Below are 18833 nucleotides of genomic sequence, written 5' to 3'. Positions count from 1 at the left end.
CTTCTCCCTTTTACTTCTGAGCTCGTTTCCGTTAGGGATGTCGGCCGTGTCTTAACATTTCTTTCTGGAACAAACTATCCGTTTGGTGATGGGACAAGTTACACGGGTTGGGCGGCCCTCTGTGGAAGCCATCCTTGTCCCTGGAGTAGACCCTGCCTAGTCACCGCATATGATACTATCACGCGCTGCTCTATCCTGGTTGCTGACATTTTGTCGAGCGCTTTTGCTTTGTTGTGCGTTAAGTTTCGGCCCCGGTTTCTTTTCTCCCATCCTGAACTTGGTTTTGGCATTCAAGTGCTGGCTGCCTAAAAGAATGACGTGGGGGCTTTCCATCTTTTTTTGATTGTCTGGAATTGTTAACTGACATTAAAGTCATCTGGTTTTTCATGCATTAAATTTGGGGGGATTATAACATCATACTGTAAAGCACATAAAACACAAACATACAGTTCAACAAAATTATGGAGCAAACACCCACGTCACCACCGCCCGCTCAAGAAATGGAGTGTGGCCAGCGTCCCAGAGCCCCTGTGATTGCCTCTCTGTCCCCCGAGGTAGACCCACTTTGACTTCCTCTTCTCCTTCTCTAGATTTGCCCCTTGCGGTGGAAGGATCCCTGAAGAATATAGTTCAGCTGAGCTTGTTTTTGAAATTCATTCTAAAGCACTTACTCTGTAGGTGTTATTTTGTGTCTTTTTTTTTTTTAAGGTTTATTTTGAGAAAGAGAGAGCATGAGCAGGGGGGGGGGAGGGATGGAGAGGCCCCACACTATCAGCTCAGAGCCCAACGAGAGGCTCGATCCCATGATCATGACCTTAACCGACCCTATTTTGCGTCTTAATTACTCTTAATGAAGTAGGTCTTGATGCCCAAACAGGCCATCCTATTTTATTCTCCTTCAAGATTCCTTATTATTCTTGGCTCTTTGACCTTCCATGGAAATTTTACAACCCGCTTGTCAAGTTCCACACGCACCTGACTGGGATTTTGATTGTGAATGCATTTAACCTATAAATAGTTTTCAAGAGTCTATCGGTTTCCTAGTGCTGCTGTAACAAATGATCACAAACATAAAACAACACAGATTTATGAACAAGTCCTAGGGTCCAGAGCCTGAGATGGTCTCACCGGGCTAAATAAAGCCAAGGTGTCAGCAGGGCTGTGCTCCAGCTGGGGACTCCGGCGAGAATTCGTCTCACCCTCTCCCAGCTTCTGGAGGCCGCGTCCAGCCCGCATCCCTGGCTGATGACCCTTCGTCTACACACCGGGTCCCTCACACACCACCACTTTCTGCTTCTCCCTTTTCTATCCCCTTCTTCCACTGTTAAGGACCGTTGTGATTACATTGGACCCACCAGGTCGTTCAGGGTAACCTCCCCATTATGGTCAGCTGATCAGCAACCTTAATCCCATCTGCAATCTGAATCCCCCTTGTCATGCAATTTAACCTACTCAGAAGTTCTGGGGGTTGGATTGTGCACATCTTGCGGGGGGTGGGGGGGAGGGCATTTTCTGCCTACCAGAAGGAATATTGGCATCCTTGGTACTGAGACGTCCATTCAATGCCCATGGAGCACCTCTCTTTCCATTAGGCTTTCCCTAAACACCTCCATAAGGTTCCCCTAGGGGCCTTGTGTGTTTTTTGTTTGATTTAATCCCAGGCACTTCATTTTGGGTACTATTGTCAATAGTTTGTAGTTGGCTTAAGGGTTATTCTTTCTGATCATGAGTGAATGCTTAATTTTATTAAACCCTTTGCCCATACCTGTTTTTTTTTTATTTTTTAAAAAAATTTTTTTTTCAACTTTTTTTTTATTTATTTTTGGGACAGAGAGAGACAGAGCATGAACGGGGGAGGGGCAGAGAGAGAAGGAGACACAGAATCGGAAACAGGCTCCAGGCTCCGAGCCATCAGCCCAGAGCCCGACGCGGGGCTCGAACTCACGGACCGTGAGATCGTGACCTGGCTGAAGTCGGACGTTTAACCGACTGCGCCACCCAGGCGCCCCTGCCCATACCTGTTGAAGTGATCATGTTTTCCTCCCTGACTTAAAAAAAATTTTTTTTTAACTAGGCTCCACGCTGGGTGCTCCAATGCAGGGCTCGAACTCATCAACTCTGGGATCAAGACCTGAGCTGACACCAAAAGATGTGCCACCCAGGCGCCCCAACTCCCTTATCTTTTTAAGGCAGTGGATCGGAGCAATGCGTTTTCCAGCATTAAATTTTGCACACCTAAGATTCAACCTTAGACACAAGGTTACATCCTTTTTATACGCCACCACTTCCCTCTGATTTTTCAAGAGAACGTGCGTGCTTGCATGTGGGTGTACGTGTGTGCATGGGCAAGTGGGGGGGGGGGCGGCAAAAGGAGAGGGAGAATCTCTAGCAGGCTCCGTGCTCAGCGTGGGTTATAGGGCTTGATCCGCAACCCTGGGATCATGACTGGAGCTGGTATGAAAAGTTGGATGCTTAACTGACTGAGCCACCCAGACGCCCCTCCCCCTCAATTTTATTTAGGATTTTCACATCTATGGTCACCAGTGAGGCTAGTCTAGAATTTTCCTGTTTCATATCGTTTTGAGGAAATGCTGGTCTCATAAAACGAGTCAAGAAATGTTTATTTTTCTTCTGAGTTTGTTAAATTCCCTTTTCTCTCCCCTTGAGTGTTTGGTAGGACTTTTCCAAGAACGCCATCTGGGTCCGGAGTTCTGACTAGTTCTGTTTCCTTGCTAGCTTATAGGACTATTCAGACTTTCCCCCTCTTTTTGAGTCAGTTTTTTACCCTCTAGGAACTTGTCCAAGTTAGTTGACATTTTCAAGTGTGCTGGCACCAAGCTGCTCACAGCATCCTCCCCCCCCCCCGCCCGCTGTGGGGTTTTCGCGTGGCTTAGACAGGAGAGCCCCCCCTCCAGGAGGCTGAAGCCCCTGCAGGCGCATGGCCCGGGCAGCAGAAGGCGGCCTGCCTGCCTCAGGAGGCGCCTCTCCTGCTCTAATCTCTCCACGTTTGAAAAGCTCTCTCTCCACGTTTGATGTCTTTCGAGGGATAGCGATTTGGGCCTTCTTTTCATCTTGATCAAATTTCCCAGCAGCTTCTGAATTCCATTCATCTATTAAAATAAGCAACTTGTGGTTCTGCTTTTTATCGAATGTTTGCTTTCTATTCCCCTCCTATTATTTCCTTCTTCCTGTGTTCTTAGGCTTATTTTCTTGTTCTTTTCCTGACTCAAGATGCATGCTTAGCCCAGCACTTTCCATCTTTCTTCTACATATACTATACCTAGTATTACACAGGCACATGCTCACAGTGGGAGGGCTTGCACATAACCTTGTCCCAAGCATTGCTGGGAACAGAGGCCCCACTCTACCCTGCAGATGACCTGTGACCCCCAGGGGTTCGAGAGGCTGCGGCTTGGCCTCCAGCAAGGGCAGTGATGGAAAATGCTCTGGACCCAGGGTCTTCTGGAAGGAGGCCATCAGGGCTTGCTGCGGATGTGGGTGTGGGCAGTGAGGGGCAAGGCATCAAGGGCACTTCTAAGGGCTCTGGTCTGAGCCCCACCAGCCCTCAAAGGGGGAGCTGGGCGATCTGGAGGAGGGATGGGGTGCACAGCCCTTGCAGGCAACAGGGGGTGAGCCGGGCAAGGCCCAGCAGGGCAGCAGGGGGAGATGCAGGTGCCTGCCGCGGGAAGACAGGGCACTTCCTGCCCATGCGCCCACCACAATCCCCTCTGAGGACCAGGCATCGATTTTCAAACTCCAGTGCACATATGAACCACAGGTGGAAACTGTTGAGAGGTCTCCTGGGCCTCGATCCCAGAGACTCTGCCTCGGCAGGTTGGTGGTGGTGGGGGGGGGGGGGGGGGTCTGTGAACGTGCATTTCTAGTGAGCTCAGAGAGGACCTTGATGTGAGTCCAGCACCTAGCCCTGGCCACCCAGGAGTCCGCAGCACGCTGCACCTGAGGGAAGGCAGGCAGTGTGTTTAAGTAATGGAATTTAATGTAATCGTGTGACACGGACACAGACAGGGTGGTGGTGCGGTGGGTGACCCAGCACAGACGGGGATGGCCCGTGCCCCCCGCCCTATGGGGCCGGCGGTCCCCCGGGGGACAAACACTGATGTGGCTGGGTGATGGCCTTGCACGGCACGGCTCACCCTGGGAAGGCACCTCCGCTGAAGCCGGGGGTCTAGGCCGGGAGCCCCGAGGAGCAGTCAGAAGCTGCAGCCACAGACCCGAGTGCCAGGTTCCGGCCGGACGTGGGAGGGCCACCCGGTGCTGGCGCTGCTGAGGGGGGTGGGGGGGCGAGCCCGCCCGCGCTAAGTGCTGCCCAAGAGCGCTTCAGGACAAGGGGCGGGGGGTGCACACAGTGAGGTTCACGTAAACAACGATGGACGAACAAGACAAACTCTGGGGACACTTATAAACCTACGACGTTCAGCAGAACGGCAATAAAACAGCGGCCCTGCCGGCCCGGCCACATGCCGCGTGCGGCCAGCAGTCCGGCGGGCATTTCCCAATCTTTCTGGCGCCTGGGAGCTAAACAGCACAGAAGGCTGCATTTGATCTCTGGAGGGAAAGATTTCATTTCCTTCCCCTCAAACTGACTCAGGGGGCAGAGAGACAAGACTTCTCGAAGATGAGCCTCTTCTGGGAGAAGGGACCTCAGGGACGAGAGTGGCAACGGCAGAGCAGGTGTGCCTGGAGGAGGTGGGGCCCGGGAGGAGCCGGGAGGAGCCGGGAGGGTGGCCGGCAGCCAGGGGGGCGCCCCTCCTCCATCCCGCAGGCTCGGCAGGTGCTTCCTCCGGGTGCTTCCACCTGGAGCGCCAGCGCTGGCCGTGGGGCCCGTCACTGGGTCCGGAGCTGGTAATCTAGAAGCAGGGAAGGAGACGTTGGTTTTCTGCTCCGCACCTGGGGGCGGGGCCGCCCCCCTCCCCCACCACAACCCTGGGGCTGCTCTGTGTGCACCACCTGGGGCACAGGGGGGCGGCCACCAGGAAGCCTGTCTGCACCGCCCGTGGCGGGCTGCACGCACCTCCGTTCTGAGTGATGTACCGGACCCACGGCAGAGCCTGGTAGCCGCTCTTCTCAATGATCTTCAGGTAGCGCACCTAGGGCACGGGCAGCAGGGCCTGAGTACGTGCGTGCTGCCCCTCGCCCCCACCCCGTCACTCCCTCGGGGCCAGGGAGGGGAGGGGAGGCTATGAGGAGGAGCAGGCAAGCACAGGCAGAGGTGTGGGGGGGGGGGAGGGGGAAGGGGCATCTGTCTGGAGTGTGTGGACACCGCGGGAGGGAGCGGTCACTGCCAGAAGGTGCGGGGAAGAGCCAGGCTGTGCCCTCTCAGACACGGCCCTCCAGCAGACTCCTGGAGAGGAGGCCCAGAGTTCACCTCCCCTCGCGGATTTGGAAAACAGGCCCTGTGGTGGCAGGTGCGCGAACACCGGAGGCTCAAACTCTAGTTCTGGGGGCGGAACGACTCTCTAATCTCAGGGCTGAAGTTCAGGGTGAGGTCTGTGTGGACAGGGGTGGGACCAGGCTGCCGAGGAGGGCGGCAGAGCCGGGGCAGCACGTCGGCGCCCTGGGAAGGCAGACCAGCACCGTTGTCCACGCTGGCTGCAGCAACCCGAGCTGGGATGGAGGCCTGGGCCTGTCCACGTGTGCTCTGGGGCCCTGCGGCCCTGGCCGCATGTACCTGGATGCCAGAGGTAGTGAAGTAGGGGATCTCAAACTTGACGCTGATCGGGGGCTTGCCCTCCTTGTCCTCCGCCTCCACGCTCGGAAGGCCAAAGTGGGCCCGCATCAGGTACTCCTTGCCACCCTGGGGGAGCAGACGAGGGAGAGACGGTCAGGCCAAGGCCCCGGCCCAGCTCAGCCAACAGCTGCTCCTGCAGGGCGCCAAGTTGCTGGCCCGGCCACGGAGCCCCTTCCTGCGTGGCCGCGGTCTCCCAGAGTCTCGGCTCCTCAGACACACTTACACTTAGCCCAGCTGAGCCGGCCCGATCGCAGGCATGCTGCAGAAAATCGCCGAATTGTTAGGATCAAGAGAGTGGCACAGACTCTCAGGGAATGAAGACTAGTTGCTTCAAGGATGCCTAGACTGACAGGCCTCAGGCAGGGAAAGGAGGCACGAGGTGTGGACCACCTGCTGAGGCCAGAGCCCGAGGGAACAGCCCCACCTGCCCCATGTCTGGGCGGCACGTGGAAGCAGAGGGGGAAGGTCAAGGTGAGGCATGGTGAACAGAGGGAGATGACAAAAGTGAAAGATGGAGGTTGGGGGCTGACTGATGGGTTGGACTCGGGTCCTGCTCCCAGAGATGGCCCCTGAATGACCGGAAGCCCAGGCCCGGACGGGAGTGAGGCATCTCAGCCCGGCCATCCAAGCGCCCAGGGTGTCGCACCTAGAGGAGTAGGGAGCAAAGAGAGCGCGGCCCTCATCGCGCCCAGGACACCAGGTGACCCCCACGGCTCTGGCGGGAGCGGCTGCTGAGCAGGGCTGCTTCTGGCCGGAGCAGGCAGGGGTGGTCCTGGAGCTTCTCGGGCAGAGCAGAGCGGAGCGGAGCCCCGGCTCCCGGCCTGCGCTCGTGCTCCCCTCATGCTCCCCTCCTTGGGGCGGAGCCAGCGGCCAGTGTGTTCACCACCGCCAGGGCCAGGGCCACAGCAGGGACTCTGCCTGAGCCAGTGACATGTGCTGAGTAAAGACTCTGGGACAATGAGGGGAGAATAATGCGGTCCCGCAGACAAAGCAGGCAGCTGAGGAACTAAAGCCGCTTCATCATCAGCCTGTGTGTATGAAACAGTAACCGGACCCCAAATCTGAGCCTTATAAAGACAAAAGGGGAAACGAAAGCACGAGGACAGGCCGAGGGGCAGCGGCGCGTCGGCTCGCCCGCCCCGTGTCCGTCACACCGATGTCAGCGGGTGCAAGTCCCCCGAGAGCGAGAGAGACCTACAGGCCGGCTCACAGGCCAAAACACAACTCTGTGCCGCAAAAGCAGAGAAAGGCCACACGCGCAGGAAGACCCGGCGAAGGCGCACCAGCCAGAGGCAGACAAACGGCAGGGGAGAACGCAGGGCAGCAGTCACAGGTGCAAGGAGGACAGGCCATGGTCCCGGAGGCCGCGGTCCCGCGGTCCACAGGGAAGACACCATAGCTGCGAGTATCCACGCCACCAACTCACGCGGCAGCAGCTTGTGAAGCAGGCGCCACACGAGGCGCAGAGGGAGCCGGAGGAAGGCCGAGCTGACGGGCAGACGCTACCTCGGCGTCACGCAGACCTCGTGGGCTCTCTCCCCGCCAGCAGAAGCCCTGCCTTCCTCCCAAGTGCACGCAGGGGATCTGCAAACTCTGACCTTCCATTCGCATACAACAAACACTTCAAGAAATCCCAGAAACGGAAACGACAAGAATAACAGTCTGGCCTCAGTGCTCCAAATCTGTAGTGAGGAGAAAAGAAAACAGAAGGCCCTTCCCCGAGGAAATTTAAAAAGAACAACCCACTCTGTTTGATTACAGAATTTCTAGATGATCACATCAAATAGGACATGTCAGAATCTAAGCGTTATATAGCTAAGGCAGGGCTCGTGAGAATATTTATGGCTTAAATACTTGTGGCGATATACATTTTAAAACAAAATCATCAAATGAAACTATCCAACTTGAAAACTCAGAACAAGGATGGAGCCTGGGTGGCTCAGTTGCTTAAGCATCCAACTTCGGCTCCGGTCAAGATCTTGCAGTTGGTGGGTTCGAGCCCCGTGTCGGGCTCTGTGCTGACAGCTCGGAGCCTGGAGCCTGCTTGGATTCTGTGCCTCCCTCTCTCTCTCTGCCCCTCCCTGCTCATGCTCTGTCTCTCTCTCTCTAGAAGTTAATTAACATTAAAAATTTTTTTTAAAAAAGAAAGAAAACTTAGAACAAGGAAAGGATGAAGAAATTTAAACCGAAGACTTATAAAAGACTGGAAAACATTACAACAAAATTAAAAATCAAATCTGGGGGAAAAAAAAGAAAAGAGAGAAGCCACTAGGTAGCTTTATCAAGGAAGACAGAAGGCCCAAATAGACAAAATAAAAAATAACAAGGTAGGGGCGCCTGGGTGGCTCGGTCGGTTAAGCGTCCGACTTCGGCTCAGGTCATGATCTCACGGTCCGTGGGTTCGAGCCCCGCGTCGGGCTCTGTGCTGATAGCTCAGAGCCTGGAGCCTGTTTCAGATTCTGTGTCTCCCTCTCTCTCTGCCCCTCCCCTGTTCATGCTCTCTCTCTGTCTCAAAAATAAATAAATGTTAAAAAAAAAAATAAAAAAAAAACAATAACAAGGTAGAAGTAACCATCATAATGGGAAAAAAAAAAAAGAAAAAGAAAAAGAAAGACCACTTTCTCCAACTTGGCAGACAACTTAAAAACCTGCTTAGGTTGGCTGGCTTTTTGAAGGGAAACAATTTACCCAAACAGCCTGTAACAGAAATGGAAACTCTGAATGGCCCAATTTCCACAGAAGAGAGAAAGTAGTCGAGATCTGGAAGGTCACACAGCCAAATTCTATCAACTTCAAGACCAGACGACATCCACGCTCCTCAAACTGCCCTGCGGCATGGAAATGGGGCATGGGGTAATTACGGAACAGGCAGAACAGAGAGCGCCCCCAAAAAAAGTCAGCCTCGGTTACAAACATCAGCGTGCAAAAGTTATGCACAGTGTTAACGCAGTTCAACGGTGCTTTAAAAAGGAAATATGCCTCGATCGGGTGGAGCTTACCGGAAGGCAGCCATGTTTCGAGATCCACCCGTTAACAGATCTGAACTGAGACACCAAAGGGGCGCCTGGATGAATTTGTTACCCATTTGTGCCGAAAACACAGGAAAGTAAGGGCTGGATCGAGTCCACGGCCCCACGTGGTGTCAGACTTGGGGGGAGGACGCCCAGCGCCTCCAGCTGGGGCCCAGACCAGAGGTCACTCTCCACCTCCACTTACGGGCCCTGGAGACAGCAGCCAAAGCAAGGAGACACCGGAGCCATCAAATGCCCAACAACAGCAGAGAAGGGAAAACCGTATCTGGTTGTAAATGATACGAAGGAGTATCTGAAGATGCACAGGAATTGAAAGAAAAACTACCATAAACCAAAAATACAGGAGGGAACTAGGGCGTAAAACTACCATACAAACATCAGCCACCTGCTGGAAGACACAATGGAAGAGAAGACCCCACTCACCGACACACTGACTTAAAAATCATCCTCACAAGAGGGGCGCCTGGGTGGCTCAGTCGGTGAAGCATCTGACTTTAGCTCAGGTCATGATCTCACGGCTTGTGAGTTCAAGCCCCACGTTGGGCTCTGTGCTGACAGCTCAGAGCCCGGAGCCTGCTTTGGGTTCTGTGTCTCCCTCTCTCTCTGCCCCTCCCCCTCTTGCACTGTCTCTCTTAAAAATAAACATAAAACAAAAATTTTTTTAAAGCATCTTTATGAGAAATGTGTCAACTGGTCGTGAGCCCTGGAGGCTCCTGAGGGCAGGGGATGTTCTGTGGCTTTTATCTAGTTCCAGACACATGGATGTTTCCCCCTGAGGAAGTTCATTGACTCATTCACATTCCATTTGTGTACTTTTCTGCATGTTGTATTTCAATAAATGCACTTTTTTACACCTAGGGAAAGGCTATGTGAAGTATATAAGGTAAACATCCAAACATCCCCAAAAGCACAAAGGTGAGACTGACACAAAGGTCAGTCTCATAAAAGGACACAGGACAAAGTCCTCATAAAGGACAAAGCCTCATAGAAGTGTTCTAACTGACTTTGGTATTTAGTACAAACAAACAGATTCCAAAATTCATTAAGGAAAACTAAACAAGCAAGAATCACCAGGAAACAGACAAGAGATGGATATGGGGGGTTGGGGGGGGGGGGGGAGGTGGGCCTGGCCTCATCAGATGTTAAAACATAGACTAAAGCCCTGAGTTAAAATGTGGCCTCGCTGCATGGACAGATAGACAATAGGACATTCAGAAAGAGACCTTATGCCATATGAAAATTTGATATTTGATAAACATGGCATTTCAAAACCACTGGGGGAAGGTAAGACTTTTTAGTAAATGATGTTAGAAAACTGGATAGCCATTTGGAAGAAGACAAAACTGGACCTATACCTCATCCCATTTACCAGACCTAGCTCTGAAAGGACGTAAAAGCCAAGGTTACAAAAAATGCCACTATACAGGTTCTAGAAGCAAATATGGGTGAATTCCTTTATATCTGGGAAAGGTGAGGCCTTTCAAAGTATGACTTACAGTCCAGACACCATAAAAAGAAAGGACTGAGAAATCTGACTACATTAAACAACAGTCATAAAGCAAAGAAGCAATTTTGAAAAAGTCACACAGCGGCTTCATTTTCTTGGTTTTGGCTCAGGTCATGATCCCACGGTTCGTGGGACTGAGCCCCCCCGGTGGGCTCCGTGCTGACTGCACAGCCTGCTTGGGATTCTCTCGCCCTCTCTGTGCCCCTCTGTCTCTCACAAACTAAATAAAAATTTTTTCAAAAAAGAAAACAGGTCACACAGCAAAAACCACCAGAAACAAAGCCAAAAGAGAACATCAAACTAGGGAAAACCTCCTGCAACTCGTATCAGAGAAAAAGCTTTGCTTAATCTTGCCCATATAAAAAGAGCTCTCAGAAACGAAGAAAATGACCAAACCTGACAGAGAAATGAAGGGGACAGCTGCCGTAATTTCCAGAGAAAGAAATGCAAACGGCCCCCAGGCCTAAGGAAAGGAGTCTCGTCTCGTTCATGACGAGGAAAACGGCAACGGGCTGTAATCAGCACAGCACGGGGGTGCACACTCCCCTTCCCGGCTCTCCGGCTGCCACTGCTACAAACCCAGACTCAAGTGCTCAAAACCCTGACCACAAGCCAGGCATCTACGCCAGCACGAAGTGCTCTACGTTCCCGGAGCTCGTGCTGGAGTCCGAAACCCACGCTGCTCAGGCCTCGAGGCAGTCTGCTCCCCTCAAGGGAAGCGGAGTTCTGACCCGGAGTGCCAGAGGGAGGGCAGGAGGGAGGGAGAGAGGCAGGGGTGCTGCCCTGACGCTGGAGATGGTGCTGTTCGGACAAGCTGCACGTGCCTGCTCCGGCTTTCCCTCCTCGCTTGGCCCGCCCCTCGGCTCTCCGTCCGCGGGGATCCTGGCCCCGTGCCCCGCTTTGAGGCCGCTGTGTGCTGGGATGGGCACAGGGGGCAGGCGGGGCGTGGGAGGAAGTCGAGGGGCACCCCACTGAGAAGGGTGCTCACCGGGAAGGACTTGATGGACCACACGATCTCACTGTTCTCGGGGACCCACTTCACACTCCCCACTGTCGTCTTGAACTTGGGGGAGTCGGCGTCGTTGGGCACGGGGATGTGGATCTCCACGTTGTTGGCCGTTGACCGCCGCTTGAACTGGCTCTTGGCCTGGAGACGAGGCCGATGCAGCCAAGGTTGCAGAAGGCACAGGTGAGAAGGCCCGGCCCCGACCCGGCCTGCCCCGGCAAGGGCCCCACCCCCCTGGCCTGGCCCGGCCCCGGGGGCCCCCTATCAAGCTGACCCCGGTTCTCCAGGCTCAGCTCGTACCCTCCTGCCACCTGAGACCCTCCCTATAGCCTCCAGTCCCCTTGGCCTTCAGGGCTCCCCATTCTCCCCTCTGGGTCAGTGAGGCAGCACGGACCTCAGCCACAGGCCTGATCTCCCCGGACAGGGGTCATAGAGCCCCACGGTGTCCCTGCCCTGGTTAGGCCTGGTTAGGCCTGGATAGTCAGCCCTGAGCCGGCGAGGCTATCCACAGCCCCCCTCTCTCACTGCCCTCGTCCCCAGGTTGGCGTTGTGTGCCGGGTGTGCACGCACCTTGATCATGTACTCGATGCGGCTGTGGGAATGCTTTTCGATCACGGACTCGATCCATATCAAGGGCTTGACCTGTTGGGGAAAGCGAACGCAGCACTCACACCTTTCCCCCAGAGGGGACACTGAGGCCCGAGGCAAGGGACCATCTGCCAGGCGTGAGCCCAGCAAGACACTGCCCGGGGCTGCCGGACGAGTCCCAGCCAGGCCAGATGGACACGCACACAGAGGGGCCTCTGAAAATGCAGAACACGTCACCGGGGCTGCCTGCAGTGGGGGCAGTAGGGCCAAAGGGCTCCGGTCCCTCAAATGGTTCAGAGCCCCGAGCTGTCAAACACCGGCTCTGCAGAGCCGGGCAGCCCATAGGGAGCTGTTCGTGCCCTGGGTGTCAGCTCGGGGACAGGGACCGTTCCCACCCAGCAGGGAGGGGGCGGGAGCCTGTCTGGAGCCTCCCGCGGGCCGCCCTGGAGGAAAGCCTGCCCCGGTGGAGGGCGGGCGCACGCACGTGGGTGTTGAGGCGGTAGGACATGAGCTCGAACTCGCCATCTGGGGGGATGAAGGAGATGGTGCGGTCGTTCTCGAAGCGTGAGAGTCGCACACACTGGTGGAACTTCACATCCTCCAGCTCCACGGACTTGCTCTTGCCACCTGCGGGGAGGCGGGGTGAGGGCAGGACAGACCCTAGCCCCTCCGGGTCACTCCCTCGGCAACACTGTCAATCCCGGGGGCTCACCCCTGGCAGAGCAGAGCTGCCCCTCAAATCCGCGAGAGCGTCTGGGTCACGAATGCCAAGGGGCCCGGGTTCCTGGACGACCTCCCCCGTCCCTCCGCAGCCCCTTGGAAGCCCTGTCACGTCCTGACCCTGGGCTCGGGCTGAGGGCAGGGCTGGCTGGCCTGGGTCACTCTGGCCCCCAGCAGCCAGTCCGTGGCTTAGCTGGCGCTCCTGCCCAGGGCGAGTCTGCTGAATGTATAACAGACCCGGCTGGAGACGCGGGGCGACGGCTCAGGGCTCCCGGTGTGCCCCGGCCGCATCGTCATCCCTTGTGTTCTGGGTTCCTGTCTTGGTTTTCCATCCCACAGAGGAGCTGTGCAGGTGGGGCCCAGCCAGGGACAGGAGCTGCCCTGACGGGCTGACACCCAAGGGGGCCTCACTGCTGATGTGATGGTGTGGCCACCCCTGCCACCACTCCCATGGCCGGGGGGCCTGTGGTGGGCCAGGAGCCAGGTGTCCCATTTGTCAACACAGAGACTCGGCACGCTGGGTCCCTGAGATCACTCTGGCCCCCGCCCCACCACAGGGGGTGCTACATGCAGGCCGTGTGGCAAGAGCCAGAGCCACTGTGTGTAGCCTTCAAACAGCCCAGACCCAGCACTCCAGGTGGGGGCAGGAGCTGGCACAGGACAGGAGAGAACAAGGCAAGGCCTGACCTTGAGCCCGCAGCTCCCTTCAAGATGGTGTAGGGCAGGGTCGTGGACCTGCGTGACCCTTCCCCCACTTGACGTCTGAGGTGATCGCCCGTGCACTCTGGCCCATAGGGTGACGAGGGGACTTGACTTTGGGATCTCTGCTCTTCTATGTTTTCTACGTCCAGTTATGGATTTACTAGTTTTCACAGTTGTCTTGTAAACAACCTGAACATGTTTCTAAAGCAAGTACTTGGGGTACACGCGTTGGCCCACGCAGCTGGGTATTCCCTCAGCTCAGCTGTGAGCTCAGCGCAGGCCCGCTCTGGCCACAGGGACGCAGTGGGGGTGGCGGGGGGTACTCACGGCCCGTGTTGTCGAAGAGAACCTTGTCGTTGAGGCCCAGGCGCAGCTCGGGCATGCCTGAGAGGAAGACCCGCATCTTGATGGAGCCCACAATCTCGCTGCGCAGCACGTTGCCATTGGCACTGACCTGGGAGGCGGCGAGGCGGGCGTGAAGGGAGGTCCCCACTCACCAGCTTCACACCCTCCCGCCACCCAATTCTCGATGCCCTTCTCCCCATCCCGGCCTCCCTCCAGCCTCTGTGCCAGGGTCACAGAGGCCGACCCGTGGGCTCTGCCCTCTAGGCCTCAGGCCACAGCTGAGCGAGGACCCTACCAGTGCCTGCTCAACCACGAGGCTGGCCTTCCTCCAGGCAGGCCACACTTGCTTTTCTAGAGATCTCTGTTTCTCCAAGTGGGGCCTCAGGAGGCCACCTGCCCCATATCCGCTACTTCCTAAAGACGGAGCTTCCCGGGTCCTGACACCTCGCTGCTCCCCAGGGCTGCCCTGAGGTCCGATGACCATGGATCCACAGCACCAGATAAAGTCAGAGGAGTAACGGCTGAGCCCTTCCCCGTGCACTCCAACAGTCTGCATGGCGGAGTTATGCTTCGGGCAACCCTGTAGCTCACGAGCAGGCCAGGAAGCATCTGAGATAGTGATTAGAAAGTCACAACAGGCCACCACGCAAACCCTGAGGCTGTCCTGAGGGAGCCAGGCTGCTGGAACACCTCTTCTCAGGCCCATTTTAGATACAGAACAGAGGCCACACAATGGCTGGCGGAGGCGCTGGGGCCACAGCTATGACGACCACCCCACATCACCACGTCCACACCCACAGGCAAGAACAAGGGCTGCAGATGCACAGGCCTTGGGGCCACGAGGGCCGCTCCTCAGAGGTGCCAGCCACACCCACATGCCGGAAGGCTTGCCCCAGTTGCCTATTTCTACAGAGAAGGAGGAAAATCTGTCCAGCCTTTAACTCAAGCATCTGGAAAGCACCACAGGCAAACATGAGAGCCCTTCGCCTCTGAAGGAGGTGGAAAACCGAGGCACCAAGGAAACGACAACCCGGGAAAGGCACAAAACAGGACAGAAGGCCCTGCAACGTCTGGTTCTGTCACCTCACTGCTCACTATACTCTGGTCACACTGGCCTCTCACTGTCCCCACTGCACACAGCGGCCACCTCTTCCTCCTCTGCCTCTTGTCAGCTCTGCCTGTCCACCTCTGTCCCCACTCTGGTGAGGGGGTGCGTCAGGCCACTCACTGCTGGGTCCAGCACGAAGACAGTGCCTGGGGGCAGAAGGTCCTCAGCAGGTACGTGCAAACGTAGGCCCTCGCTGGTGGGATGGGCTCTGGGCACCCCCCCATGCTCCCAACTGTGACTGCCCCTAGATGTGGAGGGCCGTCCCCCCGCGTGGGGAGTAGGGACTACACAGCCCTCTGGAACTGAACAGGTGAGGTCACCAATGCTGGGAAGGCGGGCTCAGGAAGGGGAGAAGAACTGTGCAGGCCCAAGGCTCATCTCAGCCCTGCAGGCGGCAACCAGGATGGGTGGGTGCAGAAGGGATGTCTGCTGAGCTGCTCAAGTACACCGTTACACCCAGGTCACCGGAAACTGGACGCCGGTGTGGACTCAGCAGCCGGCTCTGTGATCAGACTCAGGAAGACGGTGTTCTAGCGCATCTGGGACACCTGCACCTGCCTCGTGCTGCCCCGTGTACGGAAGAACAGGGTCCTTCAGGCACAGCCACATGCTGGGTGCACTGTGGTCAGGACACCCATCGAACTGCCAGTGTTTTCATATAACCTATTTACAGGCTGTTCCCCCGGATCTGCTTTCATAGGCCAGCACACTCTAGTGCCAGATGGACCATGTTCTGGGCTCAATAAACAATTCAGACAAAGGCAGGAGGGGCATGTGGTTACTGAGGCCACTGTCTTGCTCCAAGACTTAAAAAGTAAAAAGGCAAATATGTTTATGCGCAGTCCACTGGGAGAATCTTTTTGGGGAAGCACCGTCAACAATCCCACACCGGAGGACCCACCGCTCCGGGAGGCCCGCCCAGGTAAGGATGCTGCCCCAAACACACATCTGAGGACGGACAAGCTGGCTCATTTCTGCACTGCCTGCGGCAGCTGGAAAGGGCACACCCTAGTGAGCCGCGTGATGGGACTGGTCTGATCAGTCATGATAATCTCCAAAGTGAACACAAGCAGGCTGCGGGTAACGTGGGGTCGGCTTGTATGCCCTTCCCTGCCACTGGCTACAAGGACGACACACGGGCAGGGTCCATGGGCAATCATCAAAGACTGAAAGGCACAGTGGGTGGATCTGGGACGAGCCACTGAAAGCGCGGCACCCAGGCCCCGTGGGAAAGTGCAGAGGAAACCTGGAAGTGGAAGTGAGCCCTGGGGATGCTGACTGAGCTGGCGGAAGCCTGTAGCTCTGGCTTCAGGGCCAGAAGGGGAACTCCTGCTGCTTAGAGGGCATTTGGAAATCCCCCGATTCCCCCCTTGTCTGTTCTCTCACCTCCAGGCCCCAGGCAACCTAGCTGTTGTTCCCAGAGGGTGGGGCAAGCCCAGGATTCAGGCCCACTGCAGGCAGGCAGGCAGGCCAGAGTGGGGATCTAGAGCCCCCAGTTGGTCACAGAACCCAAAAGGGAAGTCCTAAACAGCTGACAAATACCAGAAAGAGAGTAGAGAGTGAGGAGTCCAGGAAAGCAAACCCATGAAGTTATTTGTGTCTCCAGAGCACTCTAGAACTGGGCATGAGTAGCTAGGATCCTAATTAGCATGCCAAAGACTCTGAGAAACAAACCACCCAGTCCCAGACAGACCACCAGGCAGTGCATACTCCGGACAAACTCAAATAGCAAATGGCAGGAAGGCTTTGAAAACTGAACTGATACTTACGGCCCGCAAATTGGGGGCTGCAACTTGTGGCCTGAACCTAACCAGGCCAACTGTCAGCTCGAACACAAATACGGACATTTTCTGTATAATCTAAATAAGACCTAGAATCTTATAATGTAACATTCAAAAAGGTCCAAGATACAATCTAAAAATACTCAGCATACAAAGAGCCAAGAAAATTTAACTCACACGGAAAATACAATCAACAGATGCCAATGCTGATGCAAATGTTGGAATTATCTGACAAAAGACTTTAAACAGTTATGTAAAAATTACAAACACCCTTGCAACAAATGTTAAAATAGAAAGTCTCAGTAAAGAAGCAGACTATAGGAAGAAGAATCAAATGGAAATTTTAGAACTAAAAGATGCAGTAACTGAAATACAAAACTTGCTGGATGGGCTCAACAAAAGGATGGAGATAAAACAGGAAAGGGTCAGTGAACTTGAAGACAGATCAGAAGGAAGCATCCAATCTAAACAACAAAGAGAAAAAAAAAAGATGGGATAAAAGAAACAGCACCTCAGGGGCCCTTGGGACACTGACTAAAGGTCTGATATTCATGTCACTGGGCAAACATATTTGAGAACATAATGGCTGCAAACATCCCAATTTTGGTAGGAGACATAACCAAACAGATACAAGAAGATGAACAAATCCCAAACAGGAGAAACCTAAAGATATCCATACCCAGACACAGCAAATCTATCTGCTGAAAACTAAAGACAAAGAAAAAATCTGGAAAGCATCCAGAGAAAATCAATGTGTTACCTACAGGGAAATATGGATTCGAGTGACCGTGGATTTCTCACCAGGAAGCATGGAACCTGGAGGGAATGTCACAACATTTTCAAGGAGCCAAAGGACAACTGTCAACCCAGAACCTGTATCCAGTTGAAATATCCTTCAGAATGAAGCAGAAACGAAGACATTCTCAGATGGAGGAAAAGCAAAGTAGACCTGTTCTGAAAGAACAGCTAAGAGTAGCTTTTTAGGCAGAAGGGAAATGATACCGGAAGGAAACCTGGGAAAAGTCAGGAAATCGAGGGAGAGCCACAGAAGTGCCAAATGTCTGAGTTAAATGGGTTATTGTCTTGACTGCTTTAAAGCATGTTTGAGAACTGAGAGCAACAAATCTTACCACTGTCGGAGGTGGTTTCCAATGCATCTAGATTAATGTATAAAACAGCTCTAGCATTGAGGGGTAGGAAACTTTCTGGATTCCAAGTGAAGTGGTGAAATATTGATTCTAAGCAGGTAAGTATGCATTTTATAGCAACCACTAGATACAACTATATAAAGAGATATGGTAACAACCACCATAAAGAAATGAAATGGAATATTAAAAACATTCAAACAGACCATGGAAGGATAGGAAGAAAAAAAAAAAAAACAATGAAAAACAGAGGCAACAAAAAGAAAACAATAAAATGGCAGACATTTTAATCTAACAAATTAACAGTTACAGTAAGTATAAATGCTCTAAACATATCAATTAAAAGACAAAGACTGCCAGAATGGATGTTAAAAAATGACCCAGTTTGAGCACTGGATGATGTATGGAAGTACTGAATCACTACACTGTATACTTGAAACTGACATTACCGTGTATATTAACTAGAATTTATTTATTTATTTTTTTTTCAACGTTTACTTATTTTTGGGACAGAGAGAGACAGAGCATGAACGGGCGAGGGGCAGAGAGAGGGAGACACAGAATCGGAAACAGGCTCCAGGCTCTGAGCCATCCGCCCAGAGCCCGACGCGGGGCTCGAACTCACGGAACGCGAGATCGTGACCTGGCTGAAGTCGGACGCTTAACCGACTGCGCCACCCAGGCGCCCCTTTTTTTTTTTTTTTTTTCAACGTTTATTTATTTTTGGGACAGAGAGAGACACAGCATGAACGGGCGAGGGGCAGAGAGAGAGGGAGACACAGAATCGGAAACAATAACTAGAATTTAAATAACTTTAAAAAAATAAAATAAAAGGATGGGGTACCTAGCTGGCTCAGTCAGTGGAGTGTGTGACTCTTGATCTTGGAATTATGAGTTCAAGCCCCATGTTGGATGTAGAGATTGCTTAAAAATAAAATCTTCAAAAAAATAAAAGGATTAAAAAAAAGAAGTAAAAGGATAGAAAAACACATAGTGTGTAAACACTGATGGAATAATCTCTGAAGTGACAATATTAATAGCAAAATAGACTTCAGAGCAAAAAAATTACCAGGGATAAAGAGGGACCTTATATAATGATAAAAGAAAGGGTCATTTCACCAAGGAAACATATGAATCCTAAATGTGCCTG

General features: G+C 53.7%; 1 protein-coding gene across 2 annotated transcripts in view; it reads right to left on the bottom strand.

The window, feature by feature from the left end:
• Positions 1 to 3975: 3975 nt before the first annotated feature.
• AP1M1 (adaptor related protein complex 1 subunit mu 1) overlaps positions 3976 to 18833 on the bottom strand; it is a 30303-nt gene continuing 15445 nt past the window's right edge. For both annotated transcript variants that reach the window (XM_047095336.1, XM_047095337.1), the window contains 7 exons: positions 13632 to 13758; positions 12367 to 12509; positions 11865 to 11936; positions 11277 to 11435; positions 5690 to 5815; positions 5033 to 5108; positions 3976 to 4868 (listed from right to left, as the gene is read on the bottom strand). In XM_047095336.1, the coding sequence (XP_046951292.1) occupies positions 4846 to 4868; positions 5033 to 5108; positions 5690 to 5815; positions 11277 to 11435; positions 11865 to 11936; positions 12367 to 12509; positions 13632 to 13758 (726 nt within the window). In that variant the 3' untranslated portion in view covers positions 3976 to 4845. The remainder of the gene's footprint in view (positions 4869 to 5032; positions 5109 to 5689; positions 5816 to 11276; positions 11436 to 11864; positions 11937 to 12366; positions 12510 to 13631; positions 13759 to 18833) is intronic.

This window comes from Lynx rufus, unplaced genomic scaffold (genome assembly GCF_022079265.1).
Source record: "Lynx rufus isolate CCGP_SWC_20201006 ecotype Redwood Valley unplaced genomic scaffold, mLynRuf1.p SCAF_4, whole genome shotgun sequence".
Lineage (NCBI taxonomy): Eukaryota > Metazoa > Chordata > Mammalia > Carnivora > Felidae > Lynx > Lynx rufus.
The sequence above is the reverse complement of the archived record's forward strand: the minus strand, read 5'-3'. Positions and strand labels throughout refer to the sequence as shown.